The 17,171-nt window shown below is 34.3% G+C and overlaps 1 protein-coding gene across 1 annotated transcript; it reads left to right on the top strand.

The window, feature by feature from the left end:
* Positions 1-696: 696 nt before the first annotated feature.
* On the top strand, positions 697-16,023 carry smarca1 (SNF2 related chromatin remodeling ATPase 1). The gene is made up of 24 exons (XM_088925955.1): positions 697-878; positions 1,873-1,962; positions 2,452-2,618; positions 2,953-3,053; positions 3,285-3,385; positions 4,695-4,874; positions 5,016-5,171; positions 5,676-5,807; positions 6,407-6,475; positions 7,201-7,310; positions 7,428-7,654; positions 8,131-8,252; positions 8,668-8,820; positions 9,043-9,175; positions 9,828-9,976; positions 10,083-10,202; positions 10,462-10,572; positions 10,655-10,768; positions 12,547-12,669; positions 13,175-13,307; positions 13,987-14,105; positions 14,519-14,731; positions 14,887-14,997; positions 15,398-16,023. Exons 1-24 carry the CDS (start codon positions 822-824, stop codon positions 15,464-15,466), a joined length of 3,060 nt encoding a protein of 1,019 aa, XP_088782081.1. The 5' UTR covers positions 697-821; the 3' UTR covers positions 15,467-16,023.
* The last annotated feature ends 1,148 nt before the right edge of the window (positions 16,024-17,171 follow it).

Below are 17,171 nucleotides of genomic sequence, written 5' to 3'. Positions count from 1 at the left end.
TATAATAACAGAGCTAATAAAAATATAAAAGAATCTAACACACTTTGAATACAACAAAAACAAAAATTATTAGCATTAAGTGCTAATTCTTTGTCACTATTAATAAAAGATATTAATGAGACTGGGCGAGAGTATGTTAAAGGACTTGTTATTTTTTCAATACTTCTTAACTGATTAAACGTCGTTGTGTACGAGTTTTTTTTTATTATACTCCTACATAAAAATAAAAATATCTCGACACTGCAGTGGTACTGATCTTCCATTAGGACATATTTCTTGAAGAAACCATTCTCACATTAATTCGGTAACAGCTTCAGTTTCTCCCTTTACACTATTTTGTATACTACGTTTACTATTTTGACATTTGACACAGCTTGGCATAGCTCTTTGGATATATTGTATTAAGATTTGTTGTAACAAAACAACTACGACGCTAAAAAATAATATACAAATAACGCGCTTAAAAAGTAAAATCACACAGGGCGCAAGCTAATTTGAAAGATCACAAATACGGTATCAATACCAGTTCTGTGTTTTAAAATACATGACATTATGTGTTTGCATTTTTTAAAGTACTAGGCTAAACCTTTAGAATCGAAATCCAACTCAACGTTTGGAAATATATTTCCTTTCTGTCCGAATTTTCTAGTCAAAACCGGACTAACTTCTCGCGGTGTTACGTTGCCATAACTCCGCGAGATTTAATTATATGTATAAGGGGGCGGATGCTACGAAATGTACAGTCAGATGGTGACGTATTTTATTATTTTAACTTACAGTAAAAATCAAAATTGAGTCAAGATTAAACAAGTATAGGAGCAATGTCAGACGAAGAGGTTCCGTCCACATCCCGGGAGCCTGAACCTGAGTCGGAGGAGGTGAGGGAAGGATAATGTGCAGTATTTTTCAGTAAGCTTCTGTGTAAAAGAAGTAGACATTGCAGAACCGAAGTTTGCTGTTTTTTTTTTTGCTTCGTTTTGCATTTGGGGAATATGGCGGGAAGGAAGCACGCAACATCTGCAGACAGATGTCAGTCTGTATTTTAGAAGATAAAGAAAACAAGCTATTATATTAAAACAAAGGATGACTGACCACTTAACCCCTACAGTTAGTATAGTAGCCCAGGTACCGATCAAAAGAAATACAGGTGGGCGTGAAAATTGAAAACGACACTCACTGCGTCTTGCAGAGAAGCTGGTGGCTAATACAATACCTCAAGAATACAGTAAAATGGCACTGCGAGAGAAAAAGCCTGCTGTCGAATAGGAAACCAAGTGTTGTTTGTATGATTATGTTACATTTACAGACACAGTCCAGTTTTAAGTAATTGTTCTGTACATTATAAATACAGACTTAAAGTAATAGCAAGTTTCCCCTTTCATAACAGTCAAAATTGGCTAATGTAATAATGTACTGAAGAATGCCCCCAATGGTAATTCAGACACACAAAATATGCTATTTCGGTTGTTTTGATTACAAAATGGGACAACTATATTATTTCAGAAACTTAGGAAATGAAAAAGCCATATATGCTGTATACAGAGAGAAAAACAGAGACTTATTTTACTATATCTAAAAAACTCCAATTCATATAATATACATTGATAAAATAATACTATTATTCATAAACATATAGGTCTATATACAGTATTTGTATAATTAACTTCACCATCTAACCATTCTACTCATACTTAGAGTATTATTACTAAATTAATAGTACATTACTTCATTTATATTGAAAGATGTGCAATTTATTTTAATTTTTAAAACTTATACTCAATACACAAAGCAACTAAAATAGTCAAAGTGACAGAATGACATTTACATACAGTAATCATTACATTTGACATTTGATGTACCCTGTGCATTTAGAAAGAGGATCCACCTTTCCAACTCAAACCTCCCCCCAAACTGGTAACAAAAGTAGAGGCAGACGTTGACCCTGAATATGAGGAAAAGAGGGTAAGTAATTCAGTGCACATACTGTATCGTGCATTATTATTTTGCTGTCTGGAATATTATTAACAATTTTCAACCTTAATTGTGTGACCTGTTCTATAATACCATTCAAAAGAAACATGTATTTCTATTCTAGATTTGATGTTAGCTGTTATAGATCAAAATTGCAATTACATTGTAATTTATTCAGATTTAGTTTCTAAGATTACAATAATAAATGAGACTATGATGAGACATGGAAACATGTACAGAACATATTTCACTTGTGTTGGTGAAATGTTCAAAAGAAAGGATTAATGGTTCCTCTCTCATTGTAAGTTTCAAATTTTGGTTTAATGCACTGCTTTTGTTTTAAACTGGTAATAGTAAACAAGTAAACTTTAACTTATGTGCAAATAAGAAACACATGCAGAAATATACTTCTGGTATATTTCAGATATTACAAACTACACAGGATTTAAAGTATTTTTTTCTTCTCTCTTTTTCCTTCAGAAAACAGATCGGGCTAACAGATTTGAATTCTTATTGAAGCAGACAGAGCTCTTTGCACATTTTATTCAGCCAGCAGCACAGAAGTCTCCTACATCTCCACTGAAAGTGAAGCTGGGGAGACCCCGCATGAAGAAGGATGAAAAACAAAATCTGCTCTCTGTGGGGGAGTAAGTCATCAATAAGATTGTTATTTGAAATAATTTGTACCACTTAATATAGACATTAGTACCATCTGCATTTATATTTCTATTACTTGTATCACGATCCCACTGTGTGTATGAGTGTAGTGTACCACTGTAGTCTCGGTCTGTATTATTTAATTGCTAATGAAATACAGTTCTTCCCATTAAAACGATATTTGATTTTTTTTTATTTTTCACTTTAAATTGCCTACAATAAATACATATATTTAATTAAATATAGGAAAGAATAATACTACAAGCAATTAATAAAAACATTTCAATATTAAATATTTATATTTTTTTTGTGTGTAAATTTCAGTAATCGTCATAGACGCACTGAGCAAGAAGAGGATGAGGAGTTGCTGTCAGAGAGCCGAAAGACATCAAATGTCCTGGTTAGATTTGAAGAATCACCATCTTGTAAGACACAAAAAGATATTGAATTAAGTAATTTTACTAAAGCTGTCATGATCTTTTATAGCTTTTCCAATACATTCAATTTCATGATGCTTACAGATAAAAAAGCTACCATTTTAATGGCTATATTTAGCAGGTGTATCCAGTAATAGATTTTGTATTAAGACATTTCTAATTGTAATGCTTTGCTAAATGCTCAGATTTTATTGTTATTCCAAATATTTTGTTTTCCAGATGTTAAAAATGGAGCACTGAGGGATTACCAAATTCGAGGCCTGAACTGGATGATATCCCTATATGAAAATGGAATAAATGGAATTCTGGCTGATGAGATGGTATAAATGTTATGAACTACAGGAGATAATTGAACTAGAAAAAATGGGCAATTTCTTAATTAATGGTGTTATGGCGAAACTGACATTATAATTAGTTACACTGAAAAGGAATTAATTTTAAATTACTATCATATTTACAAAATGTTTGAATTAAATAGTCTGGGGCCTACTTAACCTAACATAAGATAACCTAACCCATGTAAGTTCCAAAGTAGAATATTAATATAATAGCTAATACTAATATATTAATATAATAGAATATTTTGGAATTTATTGTCATGAGAGATTGCAACATTTTTATTTTAGCTCTCTCATGGCCCTGTATACAGGAGGGTCTTAACATTTGTGAGAGTTTGGTACAGAGAACCATCACAAACAGCCACATTTGCATATAACTAAGTTCACCCCCATATTGTTGCATAATGCACTACAGTACATAGTATGTACAGTATGGTTAAAAGATAAAGGTAACCCTATCTCATACAGTATGATCATTAAAATACTACTGAATAGGCTATTAATTAAAATAACATTGATCAACAAAACAAACAACAGTAATCACAAACTTCATCCCACTGCTTTTTTTTCTGTCAAAGACCCCATTGGCCAAGCCAAATCACAAATAAGTGACATTTTGAATGTTGAATTCCTAGGTGTTCAGAACCTACTGTAGTTTGTGGAGATAAACAGAAATACTTTGTAAGCAGAAATACATACTGAAGGCTCTTGACTTTCTAAAGCCACATGCATGAGGCACAGGCTGAGCACTATGGTTCAAGTGTTGTTAGTTCCAGTTACTAGCCACCAATGACAGGGATGGTTCCAGCAGAGGTACGCAATTGGAAAAGTGCCATTGTGGTAAAGTTCAGTTTACTGTAGTTGTCCTGGATCCCTGCTGCTCTTGGCACAACACTGGCTCCCAATTTGCAGTGACATCGAAGGTACAGTAGGATGTGCTTCTCCTCCAATTAGAGCTTACTCTCCTGTCAGGTACTGTAATGCTTGCAGCATGTCAAATGATTAATAGCTTTTTAGGTGGACATGTGATTAGAGTATTTCTGTACAGTATGTCTCATTCTCTCCCTAATGGGTACTGGAGTTCTTTGTAACTAAACAATTAGCACTGTTTGAAATTGGGTGGTCATGCACAATTGTAAAACGTACAAAAAAGCCCAATTGCCAATTCCAGATAAAAAAGAAAAATTAGTGGATGTGATGGTGATCCATTGTGTATTTTGTGTTGATCTTTCTCTGATACTTGGGTTATTCCAATGTATTTATCTATAGTCAATGTCTTGTTTTTATGCAGGGGTTAGGTAAGACACTACAGACGATAGCATTACTTGGTTATCTCAAGCACTACAGAAACATTCCCGGACCACACATGGTTTTGGTTCCGAAATCTACTTTGCACAACTGGATGAATGAATTCAAACGCTGGGTCCCAACCCTTCGAGCTGTCTGTCTCATTGGAGACAAGGATGCAAGAGTAAGTGAAAATCTTTCAAATTTCTTTCAAAATGTAATTTTTTTGTGTGCTTTGATTCAATACTGGATGTGATGATTTATAGACTTACAGATCTGATTATAGATTAGAGATTTATGGAGTAAAATTTATCTTACCTTGCAGGCTGCTTTCATCCGGGATGTCATGATGCCTGGTGAATGGGATGTTTGTGTTACATCATATGAAATGGTGATCAGAGAAAAGTCTGTCTTTAAGAAATTCAACTGGAGATACCTAGTCATAGATGAAGCACACAGAATAAAGAATGAGAAGTCTAAGGTATGCAATCAGAATGTATTGTATTAATTATTGTATGGCAAAATAGGGATACTGGAACAGATACTAGAACAATTCACAACTTGTGTGTCATATAAAGAGACACCAAAGATACCACAGACGCCCCTCACCAGACACGGCTCACCACAGGCCCATAAATTCTGCACTTACTGTATGGTCAGAAACTTCACCAAAATAGAGAATATAGACCCATTAAAGATCCTATGGCACTTATTAAAGAGTAAAGGTGTAAACTTTTTGCCTAAATTCCACACTGGGTTTATTTTTTGTTGTCCTTAATGTACGCTATAATTGGTGAAGTAATTTGTTTTCTACATGATGTGCTGGCTGTGTGATGGAGTTGTTCAGTGGTGGATGATGTGCATCTCCTGCTATTGGTAAAGTGTTTTCAAATCCTTTAGTATGAAAAGTGTTATATTTGAAATTGTTAAACAGTATAAATCTTGTGATCTAACCAAAAACTGTAATATAATTTTTTTTTCACAGCTTTCTGAAATTGTTCGAGAGTTTAAGACAACAAATAGGTTGCTCCTGACAGGAACTCCTCTCCAGAACAACCTACATGAGTTGTGGTCCTTGCTGAACTTCCTCTTACCTGACGTTTTCAATTCAGCAGATGTATGTTGTGCCCTTCAGCAACTTATCACTATTCTGTATTCAGCTGCTTTGCTTTACTATTTTATATGGCTATAATGTAAAAAATAACATTCTCCTACCAGTGGATAATGTATGACTTAAAAAAAACTTTCCATTGGCAATGTGAACTACATTTCTGCACTGTCTTTCAAGGCCTTCCATGCCCCTCTAGTCATACTTTATTATTATTTGTTTTATTCATGATATTCATGTCATGAAATTTCTGCTGTTGGTGCTGTTTTCTTTTTGTGTCTGAATGCTACCTTAGTACAACTACAGTAGTTTCCCCTCCAGCATGTTTCTCAATGCTCCTTTGTCTGCTCCACCTCATTCAAGTTCAGATCAGAAAATGAATACGTAGTCCCCTCAGGGTGTTGCTGATCTGATGTTTTCAAGATTCATTGTAATTTAAATTCAGATACTTACTACATCTCTGACATTACAACACCTCTGCTGTCAAGATTTAGTTTACATTTTCCTTTCTTGTGTACATTACTGTGTAGAAGCATAAAAATGCTCAAAAGAAACCAATACTAGATGAAGTGTCAGTTACACTTTTCTCTTGTGTATTTTGTTTTCAGGATTTTGATTCATGGTTTGACACAAACAACTGTCTTGGAGATCAGAAACTTGTGGAACGTCTGCATGCAGTAAGTTTTTAAGACATTTATGTTATTGGACATTTCATTTAGGATATTCTTCTCTTCTTCTTCGCATTTTCCCACTTATGTGGGGTCTGCTTGTTTGCTCCGATTTTTCCACTTCGTACGGTCTGCGGCATCTCGGCGGGTGACTTTTACGAGGCGCATGTCGTCTTTCAGCTGATCCAGCCAGCGCGTAAATGGTCGTCCACGGGGCCGGCGGCCTTCCGCATTCAATTCGAGGGTGGTCTTTGCCATTGATGTGTCATTGCTGCGAAGCACGTGTCCATACCATCGCAGGCGCGATTCCCTCATTTTCTCAGTGATTGGGGCGACTCTGAGTGTTTTTCGCACCCCTTCATTCATGACATGGTCTAGTCTTGTCAAGCCGAGGGTCCATCGCAGCATCTTCATTTCCATCGTATGGAGTGCCTGTTCATGTTTCTTTGTCGTTGGCCAGAATTCAGTTCCGTATAGGGCCACTGGTCTGACCACTGAGCGGATATCATTTAGGATATTCTTGTTGCCATAATCAGTTACATCTTATTGCCAATGACAAAACAGTTTGGTAAAAATTTGAGAACGACCCTTCTAGCAACTGTCCAAATGGATTACTTTCAGTTATTTTGTTTAAACCATGCTGCCTGAATTCAGTATGTGTTCTCGTGAATCAAATCATTTTATGTTTGCACAACTGCTCTAGAATAAAATGATTTTATTTGCTGTTCTTTGAGGTTTTAAGACCTTTCTTGCTTCGCCGCATAAAAGCTGAAGTGGAGAAAAGTTTGCCACCGAAGAAGGAAGTCAAAATATATCTTGGCCTCAGCAAGATGCAAAGAGAATGGTAAGATTGGTTAGCTGTTGATGTTTTAAGAATTTCTTGAGGACATACACTTTTTGTATGGATCGGTATTTGAAATTTTTCATTTTTGACCTTTGGTGCATTTTTGTTTGTTTGAAGGTACACAAAGATACTTATGAAAGACATTGATATTCTCAATTCTGCTGGGAAGATGGACAAAATGCGTCTCTTGAATATCTTGATGCAATTGAGGAAGTGCTGCAACCATCCCTATCTCTTTGACGGTGCAGAGCCTGGTCCTCCATACACTACTGACACACACCTAGTCACCAACAGTGGAAAAATGGTGGTCTTGGATAAACTGCTGCCAAAGGTTAAAGAACAAGGTGCCTGTTCATTTTTGCTATTCATATGGGTCCCTGAATACGTACTTTTAAAGTATAGTTTTACATACTGTGATGTTTTTGTTACTGAAGCACTTTATTTTGAACATTTTTTTTAATGTACTGTAAGTCGGTTGTTGACGTAATCATACAGTGTCTGTTTCCTGTAAATGCAGATTGCATTTGTTTAATGGGATTGTTCCAATTACTGTAAGTGTTTTATGTGAAAAGAAAATGTAATGCTAAAAAGAGAATTATTTGGCACCCTAGTTAGCTTAACAAGTAAAATATGTTTGGAACTGGTTGTTGTGTCTTGATGTTCCTGTATCCACTTTTTCAAAGACTTTTAAACTTTCTTCCGTCTTCTGGATGGTATTCAAGATATTTAATAGGACTGGCATTTTTGCTACCAATATTGCTGTGACTCATATCCTTAGTAGGCAAACTTACTGATGTGCCTTGTTTTGCTCTATTACAAGGATCCAGAGTCCTTATCTTCAGCCAGATGACCCGAGTTCTTGACATTTTAGAGGATTACTGCATGTGGAGAGGTTATGACTATTGCCGTCTCGATGGAAATACTCCACATGAAGAAAGAGAGGTATGGAATAACATTTACCTGTTATGATTGGAGTTCTGATATATCCTGTCAAATATATCTTATATTCATACTTTGCTGGCTTACTTTAAATGAAATATCTTGCAGATCTGCTAGCTTTTGTTACTGTATATCCACTCAAAGGATTAAAAGAATAAATGCACAGTATACTCTGTAGTAATTGTGAAGAGTATAAGGATTATAGTATGTGTACTATGTTATTTTTTTTAATTTCCAAACTCATGCTATGCACATGTTAACTGAGCATCAGAATTCATATCAATGTTTTAATATCATAAACATGTTTATAACAATCATCATTCTTATTAAAAGATTCCTTGCTAGTCTATTATGTAATCTCCATAGTTTTGTAGCTTTTTGCCATGTATCACATCACTATTTATTTCAAAACTTATAGGAAGCAATAGAAGCCTACAATGCCCCAAACAGCACAAAATTCATTTTCATGTTAAGCACCAGAGCTGGAGGACTTGGAATTAACTTGGCTACAGCTGATGTTGTCATTCTGTATGACTCTGACTGGAATCCACAAGTAGATTTGCAAGCTATGGTTTGTATAAAAAGTTATTTTGCTTACTTGATTTTTTCTTTAGATTTAAATATAGAGCTGCATTTATCTAAGCCACTTGTTTAAAATGATACCGGACTTATTTAGTTGTATTATCCTTTTAAGGTCTGATGATCCCTGTGAAGCATTTTTTAAACCAAAAGAGTGGCCTCTGAGAGTCTGAAGATCAGGCTATGAAAATCATTTATTCCTTTTTATTTGTAGGATCGTGCCCATCGTATAGGCCAGACAAAAACTGTGCGTGTGTTTCGGCTCATCACTGATAACACAGTTGAGGAGAGGATTGTTGAAAGAGCTGAGATGAAACTTAGACTAGACTCCATTGTGATACAACAAGGTATTCAACCTTTCAAAACAAGACACATTGTGATTAAACACAGTATACAACGCCTTGCAAAAGTATTCACCTTACACATGGATGTCTCATTTTCTTAAATTACAAATGATGGGTACACATATTTATAAAAGTGAATATTGTTAATCCAAAAATATGTCAAAGGTGAATTATTATATAGCCAACATACTTTCTGATTTTTCTTGCAGTTTTTTCTGACTTTTAACTTCTTTCACCTAAAAAAAGCATTAAGTTTGAACATTCTAATTGTATTTAAAATATTCATTTTAAAATTGTGTAGATATATTATTAGCCATTCTACAAAACGTGTCACTATTGGAAGGGGATGGTTACTTTTGCAGGGTGTTGTAAATATGTTTTTTGCATTTATATGTTTACTTCATCTTTAATAAATACTTTTGTGTAAAAGCAAATAACTGAAAAAAATGTCTGATTCTACTCAATGTTATATCTTTCTAAATGTCCTTAATGAGCATAGATTGTTATGAAGAATAGGTAGAGCATAGATATTTTTGCATCTAAATATTTTTTAAAGATTTCTTGTTCCAGAGCTATGAGCAGGTTACAGTATATATTTTATGAATCCTGATTGTTCTGCATTCCTTTTCTTTAATGGATTTCAGTCTTTTTACAGGGAGATTAATTGATCAACAATCCAATAAGCTGGCAAAGGATGAAATGTTGCAGATGATCCGTCATGGCGCTACTCACGTCTTTGCTTCCAAAGACAGTGAACTGACAGATGAAGACATTAACACAATCCTTGAGAGAGGTGCAAAGAAGGTAAGAAGACAAGTGAAATGGCACATTTTAATACATTTTTGATTCTCTCTCATTCGTTTTGGCTTAAACTGCAAACATTTATTAAATATTCTTCAATCATTTGTAGACTGCAGAAATGAATGAGCGATTGGAGAAACTTGGTGAGAGTTCTCTCAGAAATTTCACTGTGGATACAGAAACCAGCCTGTATAACTTTGAGGGGGAGGACTATAGGGAAAAGCAAAAGGTATTTATACTTTTTGTGCTTTACAGTACAAATTCATTGTTGATTCAGTTTTATAATCTCATTATAAATCAACTGAGGTAAGGACAGGCCAAAAAGGAAAATAAATTGTATATTTTGTAATATTTATTTATTTGTAGTGGACAATGTTTTCAGTGATTCTTAGACAAATCAAAAGTTTGGATAAGGTCTATGCACAGTTACAGTCTATTCCTTTTCCATTTTGGTATATTGAAAATGTATTACCCTTTAATTTTTTCAGCTCAGTATGATGGAATGGATTGAACCACCAAAAAGAGAACGAAAAGCTAATTATGCTGTTGATGCATATTTTAGAGAAGCTCTCAGAGTTAGTGAACCAAGGGCACCCAAGGTAAATGTTTGCATCACACAAGAATGTTAATTTAATCATAGCAGTTTTACATAGATCCTAATTAGTCTCTTCTATTATTGAGGCCCCACGTCCACCAAAGCAGCCAAATATTCAAGATTTCCAGTTTTTTCCGCCACGCTTGTTTGAATTACTGGAGAAGGAAATTCTGTACTACAGAAAGACAATAGGCTACAAGGTAAGTTTGCTTCATTTCTACCATACCAAATTAAATGGAAGTTGTACATTAGAACACATTGTATGCATAAAGTGGTGTCCTCTTATAACTTTTAATAGGTGTCTTATGAAGACAAAACCATAACAGATGAACAGGGGCACTGGATGGTACCAGCATGTATCAAGGGATTCTTTCTCACTAGCACACCTCAACTTTGGCCTGACCATCCCCTGTTCTCAGCCCCTGCCAAAACAGACTAACAGATTGTATGGTGTCTGTTTATCATACCAGGCGACCATACACAGTTTCCCTTGCGACATTTCAGCCTAGCATTCATCTGTTTAAACAGTGTGACAGAGTAAATTGAGCCGAGCTACTGTTATCTAGGGCTGTAATTTTTCAGACCTTCAGTGAATAATTTCAAGCTCAGTCTAAAATAAATAGGTATAGATTTATACATGCAATCAATATCTGCATATACTGTAGAAGGAAAGTACACTATCATTTTATTTATTGACTATACTGTATGTACCTGTCAGATAAAGAATTCATGGTACACAGTACTTTTGGTGATTACCTTTTTAACAGCATGTTATCTGCTTACAGTAAAAAGTGTTGAAATATGTAATTTCAGAAATAGCCTCAGGCAGCAGTTTAGGACTATCAGACTCTCACATTCCCGATCTCTCTTCTGAACACCAAGTGACCAGATCAGAACGATCCAACTCATGTTCTACTGTTGGTTTAATTTTGTTCAGAGTTAGATAAAAACATTTCATAACAGTCTTATCTATCCAGTATTGGATTTCACTATTGTGACTTTTTAAAGCTTTTCTGGCATGGGAAAAAATCTATATTTCGTCATCTTCCCCAGAAGTATAGAAGATGACTTTCGTTTGATAGCTTTTTTGTACACTCTTGCCTTATTAATCCTTCAAAGTGTTTTTTTTTCTTCAAAGCTCTTTGATAATCTAGTTTTGTCCCAGTATAATTGAATTAATAATGGTTTCTTACAACTTCGAATGTATATACGTATGCTTGAAAAATATATTTTAAGATACAGCTGAAAGAGGCATCAAATTAAAAGAATTAATACTGGTAATGATAGTGTATGTTTTACTCATATGAGACTTAAGTAAAGTTTACTTAATAATAATAATAATAATAATAATAATAATTTATTCCTTACACTTATATAGTGCTTTTCTGGACACTCCACTCAAAGCACTTTACAGGTAATGGGGAGTCACCTCCACCACCACCAATGTGCAGCATCCACCTGGATGATGTGACGGCAGCCATAGTGCGCCAGAACGCTCACCGCACATTAGCTGTAAGTGGGGAGGAGAACAGAGTGATGAAGCCAATTCATAGATGGGGATTATTAGGAGGCCGTGATTGGTAAAGGCCAATGGGACATTTGGCCAGGACGCAGGGGTTACACTCCTACTCTTTTCGAGAAATGGCCTGGGATTTTTAATGACTACAGAGAGTGTGTGTTTTAATGACCGCAGAGAGGACCTCGGTTTTATGTCTCATCTGAGACAACATCCAAAGGACAGCACCATTTTACAGTATAGTGTCCCTGTCACTATACTTGGGCATTAGGACAAACACACACCACAGGGTGAGTGCCCCCTACTGGCCTCATTAACACCACTTCCAGCAGCAATCTTAATGTTTCCTAGGAGGTCTGGATCACACCTGCTTAGCTTCAGTGGGCTGTCAGGTGTTCTTACAGGGTGGTATGGCTCATTTACTCATATGATACTTAACTGAAGTTTACTTTTGCTCTGTAGGTTCCTAAAAACCCTGAACTTTCCAATGCAACCCAGGTGCAAAAAGAAGAGCAAAGAAAGATTGATGAGGCAGGACCACTAACAGCAGAAGAGACTGAAGAAAAGGAAAAACTCCTCACACAGGTCACTCAGTCATTTCAGTCATAAATGTCATTAAATACTTTATACTACAGTAGTTTGAAATCCAAGAACACTCTGTCACTTACAGGGCCAGTCTGCTAAGTCTGTTTCCAAGTTTACAGACAAATACTGTACAACTTTTATGTCTGAAATATCCTATAGTGTTGCATAATCCTGAAATCCATGAATTAAATTCATGTGATCCATATATATATTTTAGATTGTGCATTAGTGTTAATGTAATCAGATCTATACAATACATCTAATATGGATAATCCAGTTGTACTTTTTTACCAGTCCTAAAAATGCTTAATATAAGCAAATAAAATAAGTAAAGACTACTTTCTGAGATATTTTAATTTTGTTTTTACAATAAATTCACTTTTTAAAGGTAAAGGTTTAAAGATAGACTGCCTTAGCTTTAGTGGAGGTATATTTTTTTCTTACAATACATTAGCCTACCTGGATGTTTTATGGTAGCAGTAATGTTTTTCCATGTCTTTCACAGGGATTTACAAGTTGGAACAAGCGGGATTTCAATCAGTTTATAAAAGCAAATGAGAAGTATGGCCGTGATGACATTGACAACATTGCTCGTGAAGTGGAAGGAAAAACCCCAGAAGAAGTCATTGAGTATTCTGGTAGGATTTCATTTAATTATTCATGAACTTTTATTAATCTACGTTTTGGTTGAAGTTGAACATCATGGGAATTTGGCAAACCATTCCAGCAGCATTACTGCCTTGTATTATGATCTTATCATATTTAGCAGCTAAGAAATGCTGGGTCTGATCAGCATTGGAATGGCAATACTCTAAGAAAAACCACTAGCTTCTGTAAGTGGTGTTATTGGTGTTCCAGTAGGGGAGAGTTCTTTCCTCTGGACTGCAATTTCCAAAAACATTATGCCTCACTATGGTGACTAAGGACAGGGCTATAGGAGGTGCTGTCCTTCAGATGGGATGTTAAACTGAGGTCCTGACTACTGGTCATTAAAGATACCTTGCCACTGTTACCAGAAGTAGGGGGTGTTAACCTCAGTTTCTTGGCTAAGTGCACCACAGGGCTACCTACAATTACATTTAGCCTCCCTAACACCCCCCCTTAATTCAGTTAATTAAAGTGAATGTACCTCACTTCTGTACCTGTTCTGTTTTATATTGTGGGTATTTGCATAAACTGGCTGTTGTAAATCATTGAGTTGCCCTACATAAATGTGCCAAATAATAATTATACTTATAGCATAACTACTGTAATATGTAAATATAAAGTTGTAATGTGTAACTGTATTTCTGTAACAACATTTATTTTCCTTTCAAGCTGTTTTCTGGGAACGATGTAATGAGCTGCAGGATATCGAGAAAATAATGGCTCAAATAGAGCGTGGTGAAGCAAGGATCCAGAGAAGGATCAGCATTAAGAAAGCACTAGATGCAAAGGTAGACCAGCTGAGGGGATGCGTGCTTGAAGGTTTTACGAGAATATCTTATGTGAATTAGATGCCATACTAATGAAAAGAACGGATTGAAAATGAGTAGTATTGCAAAGGGATTTTAGATTTCGGCCTATAGTACAATATGTCATGAAATATAATTATAATTATGTTTTAATGCATAATTCTTTTTCTTTTTGTAAAGAATAGGTATACACAAGATAAGTGTTAAAGTCTGTGCAAAATGTGGAAATATATAGGAGTTTATATACTAAAATTGGACACAGACAGTAAAGTCATAGGAAAGAAAGTGTGAATTTATTATAGTCTATGAATATGTGGTAGTTTGTGGCTGGTTTAGAACTTAAAATATATAATAAAATGAAAATAAAATAATAACTTGGAGCTACTTTGTTTCAGATTGCACGATATAAGGCCCCATTTCACCAGTTAAGGATACAGTATGGAACCAACAAAGGAAAGAACTACACAGAAGAAGAAGACAGATTCCTCATCTGTATGCTTCACAAAATGGGCTTTGATAAGGAAAATGTCTATGAGGAACTGAGACAGTGTGTGCGAAATGCACCACAGTTTAGATTTGATTGGTTTATTAAATCGCGAACTGCTATGGTAAGTAGAAGATGACAGTTTGTACTCTCTTTTGAATTTTACTTAACTTTTTATTTTTTAGTAGATATACCTGAAAGTTAAGAAACGAATTAAGAAATGACATATTTGGTAATAGTTACAATTGATTTGAATTTTAACTAAGGCTCTACATTTAGGAGCTTCAGAGACGGTGCAACACCCTAATTTCACTGATAGAAAAAGAGAACATGGAAATTGAGGAAAAAGAAAGAGCTGAAAAGAAGAAAAGGGCACCTAAAGCTCAAACTGTAAGTAACAAATTACTGGGGTTTACTTATATATACAGTGTATATACCTGTATTTAGGTGGAAAAAAGCCTAAAATGTGCATAAAATAGTACAGTAGGTGTTTATCTAAGAACTGTTTTTCAGGATTGAAATATTAATTTTGGCACTGATGCCTAACATTTATAACATTATCACAGTTTTTATAATGTTATACTACATTTGTAGTATAGTTTTTACATTGAATACATCAATTAATTTTGGTTTGTAATGTGTTTTTCAGATATGATTATATAAGTATAGTAATATTATTGTTAAAGTTATTGTAGACAGAATTAAAAATACCATATTATTTGAGAAAATGTAATTTAATTGACTTTCTAATTCTATTTTTTTGCAATTAACACCATTTACTATTTTTCAGGCACAAAAAAGAAAGACAGACACTCTCTCAGATACTGCAGGACGAAAAGACAAAAAACTGAAATCATAAAGGAATCATGTACAACTTAATTTTTACAATTTGAAGACTTAAAACTTACAGAGAACTGCCAGTATTCATGCCCACAGCATCATATAGCAATTATTATAAATGTCAGATTCAAATGCTTGTGGAGGCTTCTTGCTTCATATATTTTTGTGCCATTTTGTATTTTTTCATTTGCAATAGTTCTGATGCACTTTTACATTTTTAGCATTATAGAATTTTGTCTACTGAATTGAAATTGATTTTCTATTATTAAACGTCTTGTTAAATTAGCATGCAGAAAGACAAGCCTTTGTATGTTTTTTATTAGGTTGTTGATGTACTACAGTAGATACAGGTATGTGTAAAGCCATATTAAAGAAAAACCTAAAATTTGAGAATCCCTTGAAATATTTTTTTGATTGATGGACACCCATTAACATTAAGCTTTGCACAAATTTTAAGCACTTTTAAAAAAATGTTTAAAGGTTATCATTTAATTGATTTCATAATTAGACATGTGCAATTCTAAAACATTGTGTCATGTTTTTTCCCCAAATTAAACATTAAAGAAAGAACTAAAACCTGTTATTGTTGATAATTTTTGACAATTGTTAATCATCTATGGCTGGAAATATTAGATTTTACAATTCATTTTGAGTGATTACTTCAAAATAATAGCTGCTGTGCAAAACAGGTTAGTTTTAAATATTATAGTTAATTAGATCAGTTTCTGTAACTAATGACTTGCTAGGACTTACTAAAGAGCAATAGTTTGCATTTATACAGTATGTATACTGTGTATAATCTTTAGTGCAAAGCACCAAGCAGTAATCAATTAGAAATGCTGACATTTAATTTCCTTTTAACATTTACAAAGTACTGTTAAGAAGTGAACATAATTTTAGTTATAGCAGTAGTAGTGGAGGGATTGATTACAGAAAGATATTAAACTACAAATTGAAGCAATGCATGAATTTTAGAATTGCATTGTGGCCCAAGAGCTCTAACAACTTCTTTGCTATATTGTGTAGTTGGTGCTCAACAAATAATTTGATTTAGTTTTTCTGCTGGTGATAATATGTAAATAGTTTTTGAGTGATGGCTAAAATTAATTTATGCTTTTTTGCAGGTTCTGCAAAATACATGTAAATGTTTTCACACACTACCCAGTTTATTTTTAATAAACATTCACATTCTCTTCATAGAAAATGTAACACAACAAAATTGCTCTACTGAATTTTTAATTGAATGTCAGTCACTTTGACTGATTAGTAATGAAACCATACCACTCAAACTGCAGTCAGCATTAACTGAAATTACTATATTTATAAGTCAAACCTTCTACATATTTATCACAAAAAATCATGGTCTGTCATTTATTATATATAATGTGCCTGTCTTTGTTATGCCGATTTAAAGCAAGGATTGCAAATATGTTTCTACAGCAAATATTCAACCATGGATTTTACAGATGTAGTGATGTATTATAGATTTGAAGCTCATTATACAGATTCACACAGGTTAGAAATATACATTTTATTAGATCCATAATGTGCTTACTGGTGTATTTCCATAAACAGTACTGCAACAAAATGTCCACAAGGTGGCATTTTAACACTGTCACACTGACAGAAGACAAGTCTACTGTACAGTTCTGTTTCAAATAATTCAGCCTCTGAAAATGTTTGTATGTTGATTTTGTTTGCTTGGTAATGTTTTTTGGTTTAAA

Source organism: Atractosteus spatula, chromosome 9, assembly GCF_055471065.1.
Source record: "Atractosteus spatula isolate fAtrSpa1 chromosome 9, fAtrSpa1.hap1, whole genome shotgun sequence".
Lineage (NCBI taxonomy): Eukaryota > Metazoa > Chordata > Actinopteri > Semionotiformes > Lepisosteidae > Atractosteus > Atractosteus spatula.
Note: the sequence above shows the minus strand (reverse complement) of the source record. Positions and strands in the feature narration are given on the sequence as shown.